At 43.6% G+C, this 20,499-nt stretch overlaps 1 protein-coding gene across 1 annotated transcript; it reads right to left on the reverse strand.

Moving 5' to 3' along the window:
- Positions 1-13: 13 nt before the first annotated feature.
- Positions 14-20,202, reverse strand: ssh2a (slingshot protein phosphatase 2a). Its single transcript, XM_061073444.1, has 14 exons — positions 19,718-20,202; positions 12,191-12,303; positions 11,621-11,685; positions 10,994-11,115; positions 10,286-10,351; positions 10,058-10,123; positions 8,630-8,824; positions 5,781-5,874; positions 5,386-5,514; positions 5,139-5,185; positions 4,597-4,743; positions 4,287-4,487; positions 3,265-4,195; positions 14-2,237 (listed from the first exon to the last, which is right to left on the reverse strand). The coding sequence occupies exons 1-14, from the start codon at positions 19,843-19,845 to the stop codon at positions 585-587; spliced, it is 3,957 nt and encodes a 1,318-aa protein (XP_060929427.1). The 5' UTR covers positions 19,846-20,202; the 3' UTR covers positions 14-584.
- Positions 20,203-20,499: the final 297 nt, after the last annotated feature.

A 20,499-nucleotide genomic window follows, 5' to 3' on the forward strand; every position in this document is an offset into this window, starting at 1 on the left:
ACGTCACTGTAGGTAAAACAAACTCACCATATTTATTAACTGCTAAAGCGTTGAATAAAAAAACAAATATCAGCTTTGTTCTGGTTCAATTAAAAATCTGAATAAAGACGTGTCCGCCCACTGTTGAAAAACGAAACACTAGTGGGACCAGTGCAAACAAATCCTGCCCCTAGGGTAAGAAACAGATTTCAAATAAAAAGGAGTTCATTTAAAAACAGTAAAGTGCATGTTTGGAGAAAAAGGCCCTCTCATTGTAGCTTCAGATGAACTGAGGAGGCTGTAAGGGTCACACACCAACGCATCTCATTTTTAAAAAAGGGGACACAGACATAGTGGAGTGCATTCAGTGTGCACTTAATGAGTCTTAATTTGGACATTCATATTTCATTACTGTACACACACACCTGAACTCCAGTTGAAACAGCACATCCAGTAGTTTACATGCATCATACACTTATGTTCATCATTCGGTTCTTGCACACTACATCAATCGGAGGTTACACAGAGTCTACGCATTCATACACATCAGCCTCTCAGGCGTGTGCATGGCTCCAGTATGTCTGCTGCAGTCCAATGCACTGAGGTTACATAGTGTTGTATAGCACAGGGATGGATCGCTGCTTTTTCTCAGCAGATGCTCTGCGAGAACGCCTCGACGAGTGTCCCCGGCTCTGCTGACGTGAGGTGGCAACCGCGCTGCTCCCAATACTGTCCGTCACCTCGCTCTCACCCGTCTCTTCGGCGGAAACGGCCCCAGACTGTGGAGAGGACGAGTCATCGCGGAGCCAACCCGTCTTTTCGGCACAAATGTTTAGAGCGAACACCTTCTGCTTCTTCCAGGTATCGTCGAGGTGGGATGGGGACGTGGAGAGAGAGTCCTGAGAGTGGGACGATGTGGCTCTGATGTGCGACCTCAGGTCCAGGTCGCTGAGGTCATTGGCTGACAGCTCCAGACAGTCCAGTTTGGCCAATGAGGCCGACCTCTTCATGAGAGAAGGGGGGGTGAGGCCTGCCTGGCGGATGCGAGCCTCCAGCTCCATGGCTCTGTGCCAACCCGTGGACTCCAGGAAGCTCTTGCCTTCTCGTCCGTTTCGGAGACGCTGTCCTTCCACTTCTGGAGAGGTCTGTTCAGAACTCGGCTCTTTACAAGGTCCGGGCTCTGTGTCCATGGCCTCTCTCTGTGCCTGAGGCTTCCCCAGCTCCTGTGCTTCACTGTCTGTCGTCTCAAGGCCGATGCCCTCATGGAGGAAGGCCTGCAGCTCACTCAGCGTCTGCTGAATCCTCTCTAGCTCCTGAGTGCCGTGAGCCAGCCTGCTCTGGGCCTCACAGCCGGGGCCACAGCCCCCCCGGCTGCCCTGGGAGTTAGTCTCCAGCCTTTCATCAGTGTCTGACTCCTGCACTGTTGCCCCATCCAGAGTCATTCTGTGTGAGCAGGCCTGGGGCAGGGTCTGACACTGCTGGCTTTGGCTGTGGAGCTGGCTCTGTCCTTTGGAAGGAGATGAGGTATTTAGAGATGGTTCTACTAATGGACTAGTAGAGGCCAGTGATGATGTCAGCATATGGCTATCTGCGGATGTGTGCACAGTGACAGGTATAGCACCAGAGACGTGGCTGTTATCTGAGTGAGGGGAGCAGGGAGGCTCGGAGAGGTTGTGAATGCCTGAGGGGTCGAGTCTTTGAAGCTCGTGTTGTGACCCTGTTTGTCTCTCTGAGTCTTTGGACTTAGCAGATTCAGCCATGATCTCTCCCTGAGTGTCACTTTGTTCTGTGGAGTGAATGGGAGGAAGGAGCTCGGTGCTCGGGGAGCACAGGGACAGTCTGACAGGCGGCTGTTCAGCACTGGGCGAGTGCAGCGGCGATCGCTGAGATACCGCTACGATCTCCAGTTCCTGTCTCAGCTTCTGCTCCAGCTGCTCGGTAGCCCGCCGCACCGAGCCTGCTGGCCAGTCGCACTGCAACATGGAGGGAGACTGCGGGCGGGAGGGGGGCGATGATGAGCCCGGGGGGAATTCACAGGACACTCCCTCCTCCTGAGGATCCAGGGGAATGAGCCGAGGGCTGTGAGAGGACGGAGTGAGGGGCGAAGAGGAGGTGGAGGATGGAGACGGAGGAAAGCACGACTCTGGGTGGCATATGGCTTCGATCTCAGTGACAATATGGCGAACTGATACTCCGTTGTCATGGTGAGGGTGATGAGGGCTGGCTTTGTCATCACTGTCTTCAGACAGCTGAGATACCTGAGAGTCGGAGAGAGAGAAAAATACCGACTGTATTAATTATATACTTTTATAATTATATATTATTATATCACAGGGGAGGTTATTTATGAATCAGAGAAAGTCTTCCTATAATTAACTACTTTATCATTATTCCTTTGGTATTTTGTTTTACAATTTTCTTTTTAAACAAGTGTTTGACCTCTATGGTCTTATCCCCCAGCAGGTGTCACTATAGAATAACAAAGTGCTGCAAGTAGATGCACTGTATGAATGTGTGTGTGAATGGGTGAATGTGAAACTGTACTGTAAAGCGCTTTGAGTGGTCTTCATCAGACTAGAAAAGCGCTATATAAATACAAATCCATTTACCATTTACTATGGTTTAGTGCTTGGTCTCTTTTAGTTCAGTATATGTTTCTGTTTGTAACAGACAAATACTGTCTCTTTCGTCACTAATACACAACCTCTGTGATGTTAGAACTATGTGTTTGAAATGTTGACCACCACTGGAACCAACCACACTTCTTAATTAGCTCCTAATGCAGATGAATGTCTGTAGATTCTTTTGAGTGAATTTACTGTCCAGAAAATGAACATGTGAAGTATGTGAAATTGCTCTAAAACATGTTAAGACTCGGGAAACTTCTTTATGGGAACTAAATAATAAAAAACACTGTTTAGCACACACACACACTTGAGCTGCTTCAGACATGCACTGAAGTCCAGACATTTTTGTGTTGTTGCAAAAATCCTGGAAAATCTCCTTCACATATGTAAAAGAGAAACTCAAAAATGCAATGTCTGGACTCAATTTTCCAGACATTTTCTCGGGGTTTCATTTCTGAATGCAGATTTCGATGTGTGCTTTGCATACATTTTACTTATGTCAAAAGAATTAAGGATTTTTAGGTGTTTGGATAACTGGTCAGACAGAACAAAACATTTGATTGCATCTTATTATCATTATGTGAGCTGCAGCATTACTTTAATACAAGTTGTAATATCTAAGAGAAAAGAGGACAAAAGAAACAGAATGAGTTTGTACCTGACACCCATTCCCCTGCTCCTCTTCCTCCTTATCGTCTGTTTCTCCGTTTTCCTCATATGGCGATGGAGTCCTCTGTTGTGTCTGCTCTGAAAGTGTCCAAGTCTTGCTGTCTTGGGCCAAGCCTAGAAACTTTTCTCTGGCGCTGAAGAAGTCGATGCTGTCCGTGCTGTGGCTCGATGAGCCGTCGGCATCCCCGCGGCTGTCGCAATCACTACCCACCTGTAACTCACTGGGGTTGTTGTTGTCATCGTTGGGAGCGAGCGTGTGAACCATTAGGAGAGGGGCACTGTTAGCAGGGCTGAGAGGGCTGTGTTTGTCACTTGTTAAATCAGATAATGACTGATCTATAATGTCGGAGTCAGTGGATTCCAGAGTGAGAGGGGAGATTTCCTCCGAGCTGCTTCGCTCGTGCAAAGTGAGGATTAATTCTGTGGGTTTGTGTTTGGGCACTGAAATGGACAGATGTGTAGGAGGACTCCGGCGAACGCGCTGGAGTTCAGGAGTAGGAGGTAGGATGTGGAGCGACGGTGGCGGGTGGGGGAGAGCAACAGGCACAGTGACCGTCACGCTCGATGAATTGTCCAGTCTTTCCTCTGGGACTGCAGCGGCTGCTCTGGGACTCGGGAGGGGAAGCAGGAAGGGATCTTCACAATCCGATCTGACCTCCTCCTGAACCGGTGAGACACACAGGCCGTTGGTGTGCGTCTCTGACTCAGACGCTGTGGAGTTCAATTTGGCAGAGTCTTCAGCACCGAGCGCTTGCAGCACAGCCACGCCCAGGATGTGATGCAAGGAGGGGGAGGAGGTGTTGTTGTTGTGAGAGTCCGAGCGGCCCAGAGAGTGAGAGGACGCTTTGCACATCGACTCCGAGCGATCCGATAGGTCACTGTCAGAGTGGGAGCGCCAAAGCTTATTGTGCCGTTGTTTGCTGTTGAAGAACAGAAATAATAGTGTGAGAATCAAAATGAAGCCTGAGAAATGAAAATATAAGTTACGGATGTTTCTGTATGACAGCTCACCTGGCCAGCAGAATTCCCTGATACTCCTCCAGCTGTTTCATGAAGGAAGGGTTTGGTTTGGTGACGGCCCGTTTCTCCTTCACAAAGTCGAAGGCGGTGTCCAGGTCCCAGCCGTACTCCTTCATGGCGTAGGCGATCACTGTGGAGGCCGAGCGACTCACGCCCATCTTACAGTGAACCAAACACTTAGCACCGGCTTTCCTGACACACAGAGAGAGAGACATGATAAGATTGTGTTGCATTAGAAGATCGAAACTTGTTAGAACTTAAGCAGTGTGTGCGAGTGTGTGGTGCCGGTGTTTAAGCTTACTTTGCTTTAGTGATGAACTTGTAGGTTTCGTTCCAGTACTCCAGCAGGTTGGTGGCCTCCTCATCGTACACTCTGATGTTGTGGTACTCAAACATTCCCGGGAAAAAGTTGTCTATTTCCCTCGTCACATTCAGGATGTATCCCACTCTACATAAATGACAGGAAGAGCCAGGGTGACTTGACTGATATTGAGCATATTGACTACCCAGATGCTGAATTACCTAATACAGCACAGGATGAACATGTCTATGAACTATTTTGGAGTTTAATGATAACAGGAGGCTTGATTAGGTTGGTTATCGTTGATGTTAGAGTTAACTTGGGTTTTAACACTAGTAAAACAGAACATGCAAACAAGCACGACAAAACGATGATGAAAACGATTATTCCGTCAAAAATCTATTTAGGGAATGCCTAAATGCATAGATTACAGATGGAATCAAACCAATGCATTAGAATACATTTTCACTTATTTATTTAAATGTATTAAAATTCAGATCATGAGAAGTTACACTGGAGAACTGTAGTGACTGATCTCTTACCCACTGTTCTGTAGCTCCTCCAGGTTGGATGCGTTCCACTCGGAGCCCTGCAGGTAACAAGAGTCAGGTCAATGTCAAAGTTAACAAATGCACGTTCAACACACACTACTTACCTGCTGTGAGTAAACCTACACTTTGACTCAATCAGCTGTACATTAATCACTGACTAAAGACGAATAGACGTATAACTGCTAATATCGTATTTATGAACAGGAGGTTCCACTATTACAGGGACACAGGCTCTTACCAGATAGACGTGTTCAAAGATCTCAGTGGGACTATCCATCTGTCCCAGGATGACTATCATCTCGTTGTCTATGAACTCTTTGAACTCCCTCAGGTTACACACCATCTGCATCTCCAGCTCTGTTCGGATCTGGGAAAGAACAACAACAATTCAGAGAAGCACCATGAACACTATCGATGAGACAGTGCTGCATCTGTGGCAAACAAAGAGGACTGATATCAAATTCTCTGCACTAAAAAAGTCAATCTGTTTCTGCAGGAGTACGGTTAACATTCTATAATAGTTCAATGGTGAGGATTTGCACTATTTAAATCTAAGCGTGAACACCTGCATTTTCAAAAACCTGGATTTGTCAAACCTAGATGTGAACATCACTTCATGCATGTGCCTCTCACCTCCTTGCAGGTGACATTCTCCAGATCTTTTTGCATCATGATCTCTCTGAGGCGTGTCTTGATGAGCCTCTCTGTGCGCTCCCTCTCTGTGGGCCTGTGGATACAGACACAAACACCTTTAATAAAAAACAACTGTAACACACCCTTAAAAGAACAGCAAAATTCCGGACACAAAGGACCACCTTCACAGTCCCAGAAGCAACTCTTGCATTCTGTTCATTGATTCATTTTCGCTCCAGTCTCAATGAGACTACTTGTTCCAGGAGAGAATTGCCACTTTGTTCGATTCTCAGAAACTAGAGAGGGGAACAGAAAATCTGAGATTGTGACCCGTTGGCGATACCACAACAAAGTCTCCTTGTAGAGTTTGCCTGTTGTTGTGCTTAGCTGTGTTTCTAACTGCTCTTCTGGGGGATGCATTTCGCCCTCGGACGTCACGCTGATGATGCCAACAAGTATCCTAATTACCTCTCAGGAGAGAAGAGCTCATCTTGTCTCCAAGCTTCTATCGTGTTGCGTTGTCTCATTTTGTCTTGTTATGCTTTCAAGTGATTTCTCATTATAGCAACGCCCAGCAGTGTGAGTCAGCAGTCACAAAGGGGCTCAATGGGGTGGCCACAGATGTGTAACTGCAGATCTAAAAGCATCGGTCTGTGGTGGGACACTAGAAACAGTCGGCTTGTTTATGTTAATGATAAAAGTCTTACTGACCCCAGGAGACTGAGTCCACTGAGCTAAGAGAAAGAGAAACTTTTTAACCTTGCCAACAAATACAGGTTATTGACATCCAGTAACACTTTAACCTCACAACAAGTCTTGATGTGCCCACAGACAGCCTGAAGGAGGGACGGCCACTCAGAGAAATAAAGGAGAAATGGAGCATGTGTGTGACGCTTGTATGATGACGGGAAGAATGGTGATAAATAGTGGTGACCAAGGTATGGAAATTCTGTTCATTTGTTGAATCAGTGATAAGTATCTTACGGGAATTTACAGCAAAGCCCATAAATGAAACCCTTCCTGCTTTCTCAACCTTTCCCTCAGTGCTTCTACCAGGAAACAAGCTGCCATGTCAACAAACATTAGCACGTCATATAGTTCTGGCGGAGGACAGACTATTATTGTCAGAGCGTGAGGTGTGTCTGTTTCCAGTCAGGCAGTAAATATGGGTGTTTCTTGACTATCAAGTGTAAAGTGTACCTTGCCCTCTCTTTTATGTCCCCGGCTTCTTATTCTTTTGATCCATGGGAAACAGGTGCATGCAGCAGCAGAATATCTTCCCTAATGCCCATGTCAATTCTCTACCTCCTTCTCTTTACCTGCCACCTGCTTCTCTCCGTCCCTTTATTGCTCTATTTGTCTGTCTGGATTCTGTTTTTCCAGACGTACTTCAAGCCAGCTAAAGCCTCAGCTAATTTGGACACTCGAGCACATCTGAAGTGTGTGTACACATGACTAAGCAGGACGGAGCGGAATTTCCCTGGTATTAGTAAAGACATCAATCCAGCTGCCTCTGTCGTTCACTGCACTCTCTCTGCTCCCATGCGATCAGCTGACAACTCTGTGTCACGGATACAAGTTGTGTATGTATGATCATGAGCCAGTGCACGCAGTTCAGTCCAGGCTGAATGCGTGTGTTTTTGTTTGTCGCCTAGACAGCATGTGACACCAGCACGTGAAGAGATGTTGGCTAACGCTGTTCAGACTGAGCAACATATTTCTGATCTTGCTGAAATGCATCCTCTGTGAAAACATCTTGTGCTTTCTCTGAATCTGGGATCCAAGTGTGAGCAGTGTGAGTGATAGGTTCAGGTCCTTTCTGTGGTGCATTTCTGGGAACATGTTTGTTGAGGTTTATGGGCATGTTCGTCCTGCACACTATACCTTTCACACACAGCTGAAATACATATGTAGGTGTCATGTATAGGATGCACACCACTGCTCTAATAATTATAGACCTGGCTCAATCTGCACCATGTAACAGATTCCACCCTTTGTTTATAGTTTTAGTACAGTCAGCTTCCTTAACGCTGTTCATACAATGTACATGTGTGTTGGAAGAATCTCCTACATGAATTAAGATCTATTGATGTGTGTATGCAAATGTGTCCTGGGCCACTTATGAAGGATTCAAATGTATTTTTACTCAGTGCCAAAATATGTTCATTAGTTTGTGGCCACAATGTCAACACACTCTCGTGCCCCACACACGGCAACTGATACATCTGTAAACTCACACTGGGTAAAGACATCATCATTTGGGCTTAGGGAATATAAATAACATGCATGATTATTTGCAAATAGAGCAGGGAAGTAAGATCCTATCACAAGTGGTCACAGGAAGCACGTTCAGGACAAATTGTGAGAACAGACAAACTTCGCCCTGTCCACTTATTATCGGATCTCTCAGGTCGGATGTTAATACCAGATCTGAACAGGGCCTTGGTTAATTCTTAAAATCAGTATTAGTTAACAAGTGTTCGCCAAAAACAACTTTTGAAATGGATTCTTACTATTTTGTGGATTTATGTATTTTATGTTGTGAAACACTAGTTGCAGTATAAATTATTTGTTATCTAGTTAATGTTCATTAGCCTGTGGGATGTAATGTAGGGTTGCTTGTAGGTTTCCACCTCAACACATTTTTTAAATGTTCACTCCACAGGAATTTTACACCACACATCATTGGAGCTGAGCCACTCTCTGGCAACCAAAAGAACATATTGTGAAAATGATTCTATGCCTAGTACGCATCACAATCCACATTATATTCCAGATATTCCTCCATCAGTGAGAAATCTGGAATTTTGAATAATGCACTGTTTGGTCACTCCTGTTCTCTTACTCACAGGTCTGTGTAGGGGACAGGTGAGTTTGCACGGTGCGACTCTACGTCCTGCATGGCGTTCCACTCGTTGACACAGATCTGGTTAGAGGAGATCCTGCTCTGGTAGTAGCTGATCCATGTGAGGAACAGGCTGCCGGGGTAATAGTTGTGGCAGCGAGCCACGTCTAACGCCTTGTGGAGGGACTGGAGGGCTGACCTGAGGCAGACACAAGAGAGGGATGAAGATTCACACTTGAGAGGTTGTTTCAACAGTTATAAAAAAAAATACAGAATGAACTAAAAGTCAAGTTTGGAGATGTTCAGATACCAGCGTTAGAAATGCCTCTGATACTGCAGAAAATGACGGGTCCAGCGAATCTATGTACTGATCCAATGCAACTTCTTTCAAAGTATATCACTCTCATCCAGAGAAAACTGCCATTTTCTTTTCCTGGAAATCATTTGTTCTTCCCCATCCAAAAACAGCACTTGCCACTAGCAAGTGGCCTACTGTTTTCAGAGTGGGACGAAGAAGTAGTGATTTTCCTGTAGTCCAGCGATAGGCAGAGCTAGCTAAAATGTCACCAATTGGCCATATTTCATGTTGGAAAGTCCCACAAGTAAAATGGCTATGTACTGTATACAGTTTGAGAAACTTTAGTTTTGAGGAGTATTCTGTATTTTTAGATCCATTTATGAATTTATCTTTCACTGATGACTGTCAAACTAGATAATAAAAGTTATATTGCACTCTCTATGCATTTGTTTTTCAAATGGTTTAACCTAAGACTGGCCATACAACAATGATTGGTCATCAATTCCATATACGGTTAGCAAACAACTGTTCAAATATGTTGCACAATTTTTTTTCCCGATGCACTGGAATCCGATCAGTCTACACAATCAGCCGATACACAACGTTCAGGTATTGGAAATTGAGTTTAGGAGGGGAAAACTAACATAACATCTGTAGTCTGGAGTGACAAAACTGTTTTCTTTATGCTAATATGAGATGGAGAAAAGGATAAATAGTGATACAAGTAGAAGAGAAGAATTAGTAACAGCATATATGAGAAAGGGGAGCAGAGCTAAATAATTACAGAGGGATTACAGCGATGAAGAGATATGATGCAGAGATATAAACCAGGACAAATTAGTGTATCAGAGAATGCTGAGGGAAGTGGGAGGTCAAACAAAGGGACAATAAAATGAGGAAATGAAGACAATGAGTACAGAAATGAAGAGGAAGCCCTGGTATGTGAGACAGGAAGAGATAAAGAGGAGACTGGGAAGCAGAGTTATAATGAGAAAGAAGAAGGGGAGAGAGAAGATAAGCATCAGTGACAGAGTCGAAGGAGGTCAAAGTCAAAGGAGGTAGAGAAAATTATGTAGTTGTTTCAGTGCTACAACATAATCTAAATGCAACTTTACATAGATAAAGATTGCTCACCACATGGCCTGGACAGAAACAGGCTTGAAGACATGAACCCTGTTCACGGTCGAGACACTAAAGCCACTGTGGTGATAGAGAAAAAGAGATTATTAACAATGTTATAACAATAACAAAGTGCCACAATCATACTGCTAAATAAGGTCAAGAAGTGAAGAAGTTGCCTGCAGTCAGTCTCTCGCCCCTAGGTATATTGAGAAGAAGCCGGATGTAGGTGTTGTGTCTTACCCATCTCCATCCAAGTGGATCAGAGTGTCACTCCACAGAGGTAGAATCAGACCCACCGTACAGCAGCTGGCAGGAAGATCCACATGTTAGACCACAGCACATCAAAGCAACATACACTGCTTTGAAGACGTTCAAAAAGCAAAAGAGGTTAAGGATAGGAAAAAGACATCCTTTATTTCGAAAAACTTTAATTCATTTAAGTAGCTTAACCTATTTAGACCGGATCGAACATATGCATAAAGTACCTTTAAGACCAGGTGCAACGTTTGTGTGCATCTTGCCAGATAAGACATGTGACTAATGAAATACATTGTGATATACTTGCGACAAAGGCCGCAGCATTATGGGGGGTTAGGGTTTGTTCACGAGGTTTAGGAAAATGGTAATGATTGACAATGAAAGCCAAATGTTTTTATTTAATGCCTATCTGCTTCATAGACTTTTTTTGTAAATGTTGGCAATTCTGTCAGCTCTTCAGAAAACAAGGATTATGTCTTAGGTCTTAATGGGTTAAAGTCAGAAACTTATAATATAATTAGAAGACTTTCTGGCAAATTCAAGATTAAGATAATAATGTCAATATCACAGTAAAGCTAAATAGAGGGACAGTAGGCCATGTCTCCTAAGTTGCTGTCACTAGTGTGGGATATAAATACATTTGATATAACAAGAAAAGACAAAGTTGTGTGTTGTTGTTGTAGCACCAACCTATCAGAAGAGACAAAGTCCATGCCGAGAACGATGCTCTCCTCCGTGTCCTGTCGGCCGTTGGTGGAGACGACCACCATGTAGCGGGTTACCTGAGGGTAGGAGCTCTCCAGACGCACAGCCTGAAAGAAAAGACACAACAGAGAGATGAAGGACAAACAGCAGAAAGGCCTACTGTGAGAACTGTTATATAATGTCTTCTTAGGCTCTGGAGGAGCTTTCTAAAGCCTGAGAAAATAACGCCTCATATGAAATCAGGGTTATTCTGAATTTTTGTCATGAGGCTTCAATGTCTTATCACAAAGTTGGTATTACAACCTTGGGTTGTGTAGTTTGAAATATGTGGGCGTTCACCCAAAAGGGCAGGTCGCATTAAGGAGGATTCCTTTTTTTTTTTTTTTTTTTGTCTCTCACAAGTCTTTTCTCTGACTTTTAGAAATGAATAAAAGATGCTTCAGGGACTTTAGAGAAATGAATGGAATTCTTAAATACAAAATCTGTTGTTTAGTTTACATTACCTAATGAAGAACTGCAACCAGCCCCTCTGGTACAATCTCCCTGGTAACAAGACCACTCTGCTCCTGACCTTTGCTATTGTGTGTGTGCGTGTGTGTCTGTATTACGTACCAGTCGGATGGTGTCCTCTGGTCGCAGAACGGTGAACATAGTCTGAAGGTGTTTCTGGAGATCACCTGCACAGATAGGATTTCAACATTCTTCCTAAGTTTCAGTTTATTTTGGACAACAATCGTACTCTCGGCATTTAAAGGTCAACATAACACAGAGGATAGTGTATCAGCTCCCCTGTGGAAAGTTTCGAGTGCATTAACACTGGTGTCTCTTTCACTGAGGCCTACATCTGAAGAAAAAAAAATCTCAGCTCATCTCAAAACATAAAAGGTCTTCAAAAGCTGTATTTTCCACTGGCAGCAATTTTTTTTTCTCCTGGTGTAATTTTCCTACTTCATTTTCATTATCCAAACATGTTGGTGGACATTTTTTTAAATATCCAACAAACAAGCTGTCCACCACATGGCATGCAACAGCAAACTGATTCATATGCCTTGTTGTGAAACTGTTTCAGCACCAGCTGTTCCCCAAGATACTGCACAGAAATGTAACTTGAAAAACTCTGCTGTTTAATCTCAAGTTCTGGGAAAAGCTGCGGCTTTCATTAATGTGCGAACAAGTCTTTACCTGTGTGCTTGTTCCTGCGCTGGCTGATAGGAGGTGCAGAGTTCGGCGTTGGGCTGTTACCCCTGGGAAGGAACAGGGCTGCACCTTTTACTGTGAGGAAGCTCTCACTGATACTGATGGAAGAGAAAAGAAGAAAAATAAGACATGATTGAGGCTTCAAACCCAAAGACGCTGTCAACTTGTACAGTTGTCATTTCTTTTGTGTGACTTATGCAATTCAAAACTCTACTTCACTTCTTTGCACATGCCAACCCCACTTTCTCATAATAAGCACGAGATGTGGACAAGGAACAGACGGGTGTTGTCATGGGCTTATGTCACTGTCACAATGGTCCTTTCAGTTGTCCTCTGATCGGCAGACTCCCCCAAACCAGACCAAGGCAAGCCAAACAAGACCCAGGCCTCTATGGGAACTCAGAACACAATGTTCTGTGCTTCTCCACACAGCTGGAACACACACACACACACACACACACACACACACACACACACACACACACACACACACACACACACACACACACACACACACACACACACACACACACACACACACACACACACACACACACACACACACACACACACACACACACACACACACACACACACACACACACAAAGTTACTCAGACTAACAGCTGCCAGTACAGAGGGATGGGAGGATTGAGAGAAGAACAAGAGGTCCGAGAGGGAAGTCAGAGCGACTCCCCTCCTCCACAGTTTTGGAGCAGAGATAAGAGCTGGCCAGCACATAACGGTGCTTGCCAAAGCAGGTCCTATTAAACGGGGTTCTGTTTCTCTCTGGAACATTTAATCTTATTAGCTGTGACTGAGGTCACTGCATCGAGGAGGACACATTATTAACTGTGTCTCATGTGGACAACAAACAATGATTGTGTGAGTGTGTGTGTTTAGATTCATACAGTTATACAACATACACATCAACCAGGTTGGAAGACCCACTTCTGTAGCAGCTTATGAGCGTGTCAGATGACAGCCATGGGACCCATAAACCTAAATGATGCTGTACAACAGGGCTGCCACCTGAACTACATCCACAATAATGTGATCATTTTAAAACCCTAAAAAGTAAATTATCTCTGTCCTGATGAATCATACAATTCTCGCTGTTTATAAGAAATAAACTGTGTATCTTAACTCACATGAAAATGCACATCTAATGGCCATACACATGGTGTTAATAATAAGCAGATAGTGTGCAGCTGTTTTCTTTAGTGCAAAATATCATGAACAAGGACCATCAATGATTAAAAGTGTGTACGAAACACATACACGCAGCAAAGGTGATGCATTTTACAACTAAAATATTTGTAGTGTTGACGTAGCAGGCAGGCAATTAGGTACAAGTCAAACCTGCAGGAACTTAGTATATAGGAGCATAAACAAATACAGTCACAAACTTTAAAACCAGGCAATCCTGAATCTTAGATTTTGTCACACACCTGCTTTTGGCTTAGTTTGATAAAACTTCCACTTTAGGCTGGATGATATGGCCAAAGTCAAGTTAAAAGTTTTCATATCAGTTGATATCTACAATTAACGCAATAATGTTACATTAGTATAACACAGTTTTTTGCTCCTGGGTGAGGCCTTTGGTTTTCAACTCTTCTTTATGAGCAACACAGCTTAATAATTCACAAGTTTGATGTTGTCAAATATGTGATAAACAATATATTTATACATATCGAACCTTTGTCATATTGCTTTGATGAAAAATTATAGAATACTTTTTTTTAAATCTTGCACTGAATATGTTTTTTTTACATTTTAGACTTTACATAGGATATTAGCCTAAATAAAGCTAATAAGAGTTTTAAAGAATTCAAACGTCATGTCTTAAAGTATGTTTCAGTGAATGCTCCAGACAAATTGTTCCCAGAGGTAACACTAATCCGGGGAGTTGGCCAACCTGTTCTACTAAACTTGAATAAGGGCGGTTTCGTAGCCTCTGGGCCCAGAGACTAGAAAAAGAACTGACAATGACACACGCACACAGGGAGGATCACTGGGATCAATGAAAGGCAAGTGATGACATCAAAGCTACGTAATTGGTAGATGTTACGCAAACAGTGTATGTCACACCTTAAAGCCATAATGGACAAATTGTGACTTGTGAATATGGGCTTTACACATTTTGTTTTATTGATTTGATAAACTTATTTTAAATGGTAAACCACTGTGTTGGATAATCTCTCCACCTTAGCAGCAGGTTTACACTCAATGAACCCAACTCCTACAGTACATCAGGGTCTAAAGTTCTTCGGTTTCACACTCGGGGCAACTTTAAAAAAAAACCCACATGTCATCTGCCAGTCAGGCTTCCTGTTATCCCCCTTTACTCTGTAACTTCATCTCTCCATCCTCTCAGACACCCGACTGTCCTTCCTGGATATTGCTGAGGCTGTGGAAGTACAGAATCAGGAGAAACAGACAACAGAGGGCTTATATCCCATAACCCCTCCACCTTGACCTAGCTGCTTCCTCTCAGTCCTCCCTTTCTCACTCCCTCTTTTCTGCATTTCTCACAACTTTGGCTGCTGGCCTAGTTTTCATTTGTCACTCTCCTTAATTCCTGCTGTACCATGTCCCACTGACCTCACACACACACACACACACACTCATGAACTGTACTTGGCAATGACCATGTATAGCAGGGCTACTGTACAATGTCATCTGTAAGACAACACTCGTACTCATGCACGTGCATACACGCAAACTTGACCTCTTCTAATTTTGCACAGACACACTGACAAAGTGGAATCGAAGCCTGATAGATAAGAAAGATGGGGGGACTCTAATAAGCATTCTAAAAATACAGTAGTCCTTTAAAAGTTTCAGCTATTAACTATTAGCTATTAGCCTATATTCAGATGTGGACCGTCAACTTACTGTACGTGCACTTTGACATGATGCTAACTGACAGGTTTAACACAGCCTGCACATGCTTTGATTGTTGGGACTAGTTTGAGGCTGTGTTAGAACAGGCATGAATATGGAATATGAAATATAGAAAGTAAGTAGACACAAAACATACCCTGACACACAAAAATGCAGACCATTACCACACACTATATCCAAACTAGGGATGAAGCAATTTGTCAACATTTGTCAAAGGTCTATCAGTATTCACTCTTTTGTTCATTAACAGTAAAATAGTAAAATTATATTTTTATTACTGCAACATTCACTGTTTTTCACATTCACATTTATATTTGTCCTGATATACATAATACACTGAGTATCTTTGGGGTTTTAGTTGAACAAAATAACAAATGTTAATAAATTGTGTTAATGTACACAACTAAAACTACCAATGTTATGACAAGTTCTGCATCGTTCTAAGGAAGGTAACAACTTGATGGATGTTTTGATGGCCAACCAACACAGGGAGATTTCTCCTGGTGCTGTCGACGGTCTGTCTGACTATGAGAGAGAGACAGCGACAGCAGGGAAAGAGTGCTGTACTTAGTGGAGCGGCAGTGCTAAACACTAAGTTAGAGACCTTTTATGAGAAGGGTTAACAATCTCTGTTCATTATGAAACTTTGCGGAGACAAATTAGACTGGCTGCCATAGTCTAAGTAATTAATGGGATTAAAATGGACCCACTCTGGAAATGACATTATCATTAACTTATATAAAACAGTTTGAATGTACTAAGAATAACTACTTTATGATTTAGTCATGAAGACAAATGGGAAAGTGTCTGTTCAATCAGAGTAACTGATTCAACTGCAAAAATGTGCTAACAAAGGTAAAAAGGGGGCAACACGTACAACTGTATTTGCCTTCACAAAGTATTTGAATGAGGGGTGGACTTTTCAATAATGGGAGATAGAGAAAGGAGACCCAGTCCAAGCATTGCAGCAGAGAGTCGGTGGGTCATCTTTTAGCATTCAGCCCTCCCAGGCTTTGGGCTGAAGTGAAGCAGTAGGTACTTGTTAGGGCAACAGTCGCAGACACAATCATCCCTATGTAAGGACCACTCCACACAGTGGGCAGATAACTGGGTGACCCCCCCCCCCCCCTGCTGTCCGTGCCCATATTAGTCACTCTTAAGAGGAGAGTGGGATAAATATAGGGCTTGGCTCTATGCAGGGGCAGGCCCTGCTAAGGCCTTACGAGTTTGCACCAAAGACAGATACAGTCCATGGGAGAGACAGGGAGCTGGCTGCTGTGTCCACAGCTGCACATTGAGCCCTGCAGCTTCGGGACACAGGTATGAAAATATGTGTCACAACCAAAACACAGTGACAGATTAGTAGAGAGAAAAGTCAAGTTCATTCGGTGTCATCGTCCTCAATTCTGCCGGTCTTGGGACCTTTGTCACACGTCATCTCTTCATATGTCTACTTTCAAATAACGGCTAACTTCTACGTAAAAAGTTCAATGAGCAGTTTGCTGGTCAAGGCTGGAGAGACAAGAACGGAGAAGATGAGGGCAGCCAGGAAAGAGCAGGGTCAGGACAGATAAAGAGAAAGGGAAAGCAGGTCATACTAAAGATAGACTTTCATCAACGTGTACAGACGCCAGTTGACACACTCCGCAGACCCAGTCTTTTCTGAGTTAAGACCACGGGTTCTGCTACAGTTTTGATACAGTTTCCTTGATGACCCAGGTCTGCACAGCGGCCAGCCAAGTGAGCTAAACATACCTGACCAAGGCATGCAGGCTATTCTGAGACGGATTCAGATTACATTTAAACTTACAGTTCAGACAAACTAGAGGCAGACAACAGCATTGAAGGAGCTTGGTAAATAGTCAAAGCTGGTCAAATGAGGCCACATCTAGATCAGTTTGATAAGAGGTTCCATTCAAACTTTGATAGCTTTTGGTAAAAAAAAAAAAAAAAAAAAAAAAGTTTAATAACTTTTACTTTCCAGGAGACAACCGTTTACAAATACTATCAGATGCATGGTAACACACAGGGCTCACTGTGATAAACAAGGTAGGTCTACAGTTAGTTTGACTTAATGTCATTTAAACCAAGTTATGTAGGTTATGCATCACATGCACACAAGCATAAGGACGGACCTATATCCAGCTGCTGACATCCCTGCTCACGGTGGTCACGTTTCAGCCTTATCTATTTTCTTTGGAAAACAGGAACATGACACAAACATTAAAGCGGAGCGGAAGAGCGGGGCTTACTGGTATTTCTAAAATTGGTGGGATAACAATGGTGTTTTAGATGCCATATAGCCACAGGTAATACTTAACTCCATCAACAGCCTCCAGGCTTGTAATTACTCATTCAAACCCTGGTTAAACATTAGAGGCCTGCTGAGACACTGGCGTTTACACAATAAACAAACAGACATGTGCACACACACACACATTACAAACCCAGACACATGACTTGGTGCTGTAAAAAAAAAAAAGGATGCTACAACCCCTTGTTGTGATAAGCCGAGCATCCCTTTCCATCCTTATCATTACAGTGTTGTCATGATGAAAACAAACATCATGCAATGTAACCAGCAAAACCAGGAAGTCAGAAGATTCCGACATCTGCTGCGATTTACTAGGCACACACACCTACCAGTATATAGCTTACAGATACACTATCCTATCAACCTTCCTTATACAAACTTAGTTTGTAAAGAAAATTTCTTTAAAAACTGAGTGCAGTTCAAGTAAAAACTAAATGTTCGGTTTCCGCAAAAACTTTGCGGCACGCTCTTGCATCAAAGAGCAGAACAACAACACAATCAAGACACACCATGCAGGTTGAGTTAGATTTTTAAAAACCAGCCAATTCTCATGCAGAGGCACAACCAATTACCGACAGCACGGAAATGTTATGAAACAACAGCAAAAGACCAAAACTTGAACTAAATTCAATGACTTTGTGGAAAGTTGGTTAATGTTGATTTGATCATCTTTTAATCTAGTTGCAGTAATTTATGCATTGATTTCCACTCAACCCCCACCGCTCACATGAGAGTTTGGAAACACTCCAGCAGACGAGTCTGTGATCTGTTTGGAAGGGCAGATTTGTCTTCACCGCATGGACAAGTCAACTAAATCCTTTTACATCCCACAGGAAAAGAACAAAAAAAAACTCTCTTTGCCTTGATCTGTTTAGACACTGTAGATCAGATAAGATCACAAAAGGATGAGATAACTGGCAAAGGACAATCTCTTCATTATCCTCTACGAATCCAGAACATATAATATTTAGTTAAGTCTACTGACCCCCTGACCTAAAATCACTTCTAGAGATCATGTGTTTCTGACCAGTAGTCGATTGTGTAAGCATTTCCAGAGTAGCCTTGTAGGGGTTTACAACAAGATCTACTGTATTAATGGATAAAGGTTATATTAAAAGTGACATGTTTCCTGTTTTCATTAATTAAGTGTCAGTAGCCAACTGGATGCAAGCCAAACCTTTGTGTCTTTGAAGAACATCATCTTCTGGTGAGTCAGAGACCTCACATTTACTTTATATTTGGACGTGACATTCTACAGAAAACAAGAATGGTACTTCCGAAGAGAACAAACCACAAACAAGGCCCAACAGTCGCCTTAAATTCGATCAAGTTGCACCATATCACTCACACACTCAGAGAGATAGTTCAAAAAGTGTGCCTGATTTATCATTTTGATCAAGATTCATGCCAAATGAAGAAACACTTCTCGCAATGTTAAAGAAAACGAAAAAAATTCATGGACCCGCCCCCTGAACCAGATCCTCACCAAAATGTAATGGGTTTGTCCCTGAGCCACATCGAATCCTTACACCAAGTTTCGAGAAAATCTGTTATTTTTGTGTAATCTTACTTACAAACAAACCACCAAGAAACAAATGGACCAGGCTGAAAAGAAGTCTACCTTGGCCGAGGTAAACATAAGAGGACTTGAGAACATTACGATTACTTTTCTTATTCATGCTCATGTACGGTGGGGTATTATTCTGATTGATTATTCATTCAAAAAGCTCCTGATACTAACTTGACAGCAACTATCACTCCAAGTGCCCATGTGTTTAAACAAAGAGCATCCCAACCTTGGACAAACAGAAAACTCCTGATGTTATATGGTGCTCAGGTGATCTTTGATATTTGTAGCAGCATGGTGTGTCTGGACCTGTGAAACAGGTAGGATGATTCACACCATATGCTGAGCCTTTATGTCTTAGTAAGGTCAAACAGGAGCAGCCATATGAGTAAGAGCCTGCTACGTCAACAGGAAGTACAGATGACACTGATGTTGCATAACTGTTTCAAAACGATCAGCTTACTCATTGTTACAGTAAGTGTTGAAATTGGTCACATTAATCATAATAAATCAGAATTTTATAAGATTTGGTCCATATTTAAATTGGAGTATGAACAATCTAACGATCCACAACTCTAGGTTATTATATCACTGTTACCCTTTATGTGATCATGTGATATCAGAGGCTGTAGTGGTCTCCACTGGGACTGGAGACACATGCATAAAGTTAAACTTTCCAGCCTGAGTATCCACTCTCCACAGCGGGCCAGTGTTTTCAAACTTACAGCTGGTTGATTTGATTTGTTGACACCACCGCGTCGTCGCTGAAGTGCGGGACCATGTCCGCCCCGCAGCAGGAGCAGAAGCTGGCCGGAGCCGAGCTGCCGGAGCCGGGCACCGCGCCGAGGGTCATGCCGGCGGTGAGGAGGGGGTCGGTCAGGTGCTCTTGGTCCCGGGGAGAACTTGTCACTCCTCTCCCGCACTCATGTGCTCCGGCATGACAAGGAGGCGAACCACGGACTTCCCTCGGGTTCGAACAGTCGCGGTACAGCAGAGAAATGACCCAAAACGAGTTGTTTCCAAAACCAAACTCTGAGGCGTTCAATGAAGCTCAGAAATCTAGCACGTTGTGTTCCTGCTCCTGACACCACAGCCCGAGGTGTCCCAACACAGCGAGAGAGAGTCCCGTCTGTAAAACAAGTTCCCCGGGAGCTTTGTAAACATTATTCCAGCGTCGCCCCCGCTACAGAAGGCTGCAGCGGCCTTTCCCCGTGTACAGTTATGAGACATATGGCCACGGTCAAACTCTCCCCGGAGGAGTCCCGGGAGGGAGGAGCTGGAGACACGTGTTTTGGGAAGAGCGGAGGGCCAATGAGGAGGAGCGAGCACCCAGCCCGCGTGGAGCCGAACAGCTGGTCTGCAAAGAGCTGGAGCCCGGGCACAGTGCAGGTGTTTCCTCCAGAAGGTGACCGGCCTCCTTCCTGATAACAGGGTCTTCTTACCGGTCAACTGACTGCCTGCAAAGCTGCATACTCCTGGTACGCCATGCTCAGGAGCAGGGGCGGAT

Source organism: Limanda limanda, chromosome 6 (genome assembly GCF_963576545.1).
Source record: "Limanda limanda chromosome 6, fLimLim1.1, whole genome shotgun sequence".
NCBI classification, from domain to species: Eukaryota; Metazoa; Chordata; class Actinopteri; order Pleuronectiformes; family Pleuronectidae; genus Limanda; species Limanda limanda.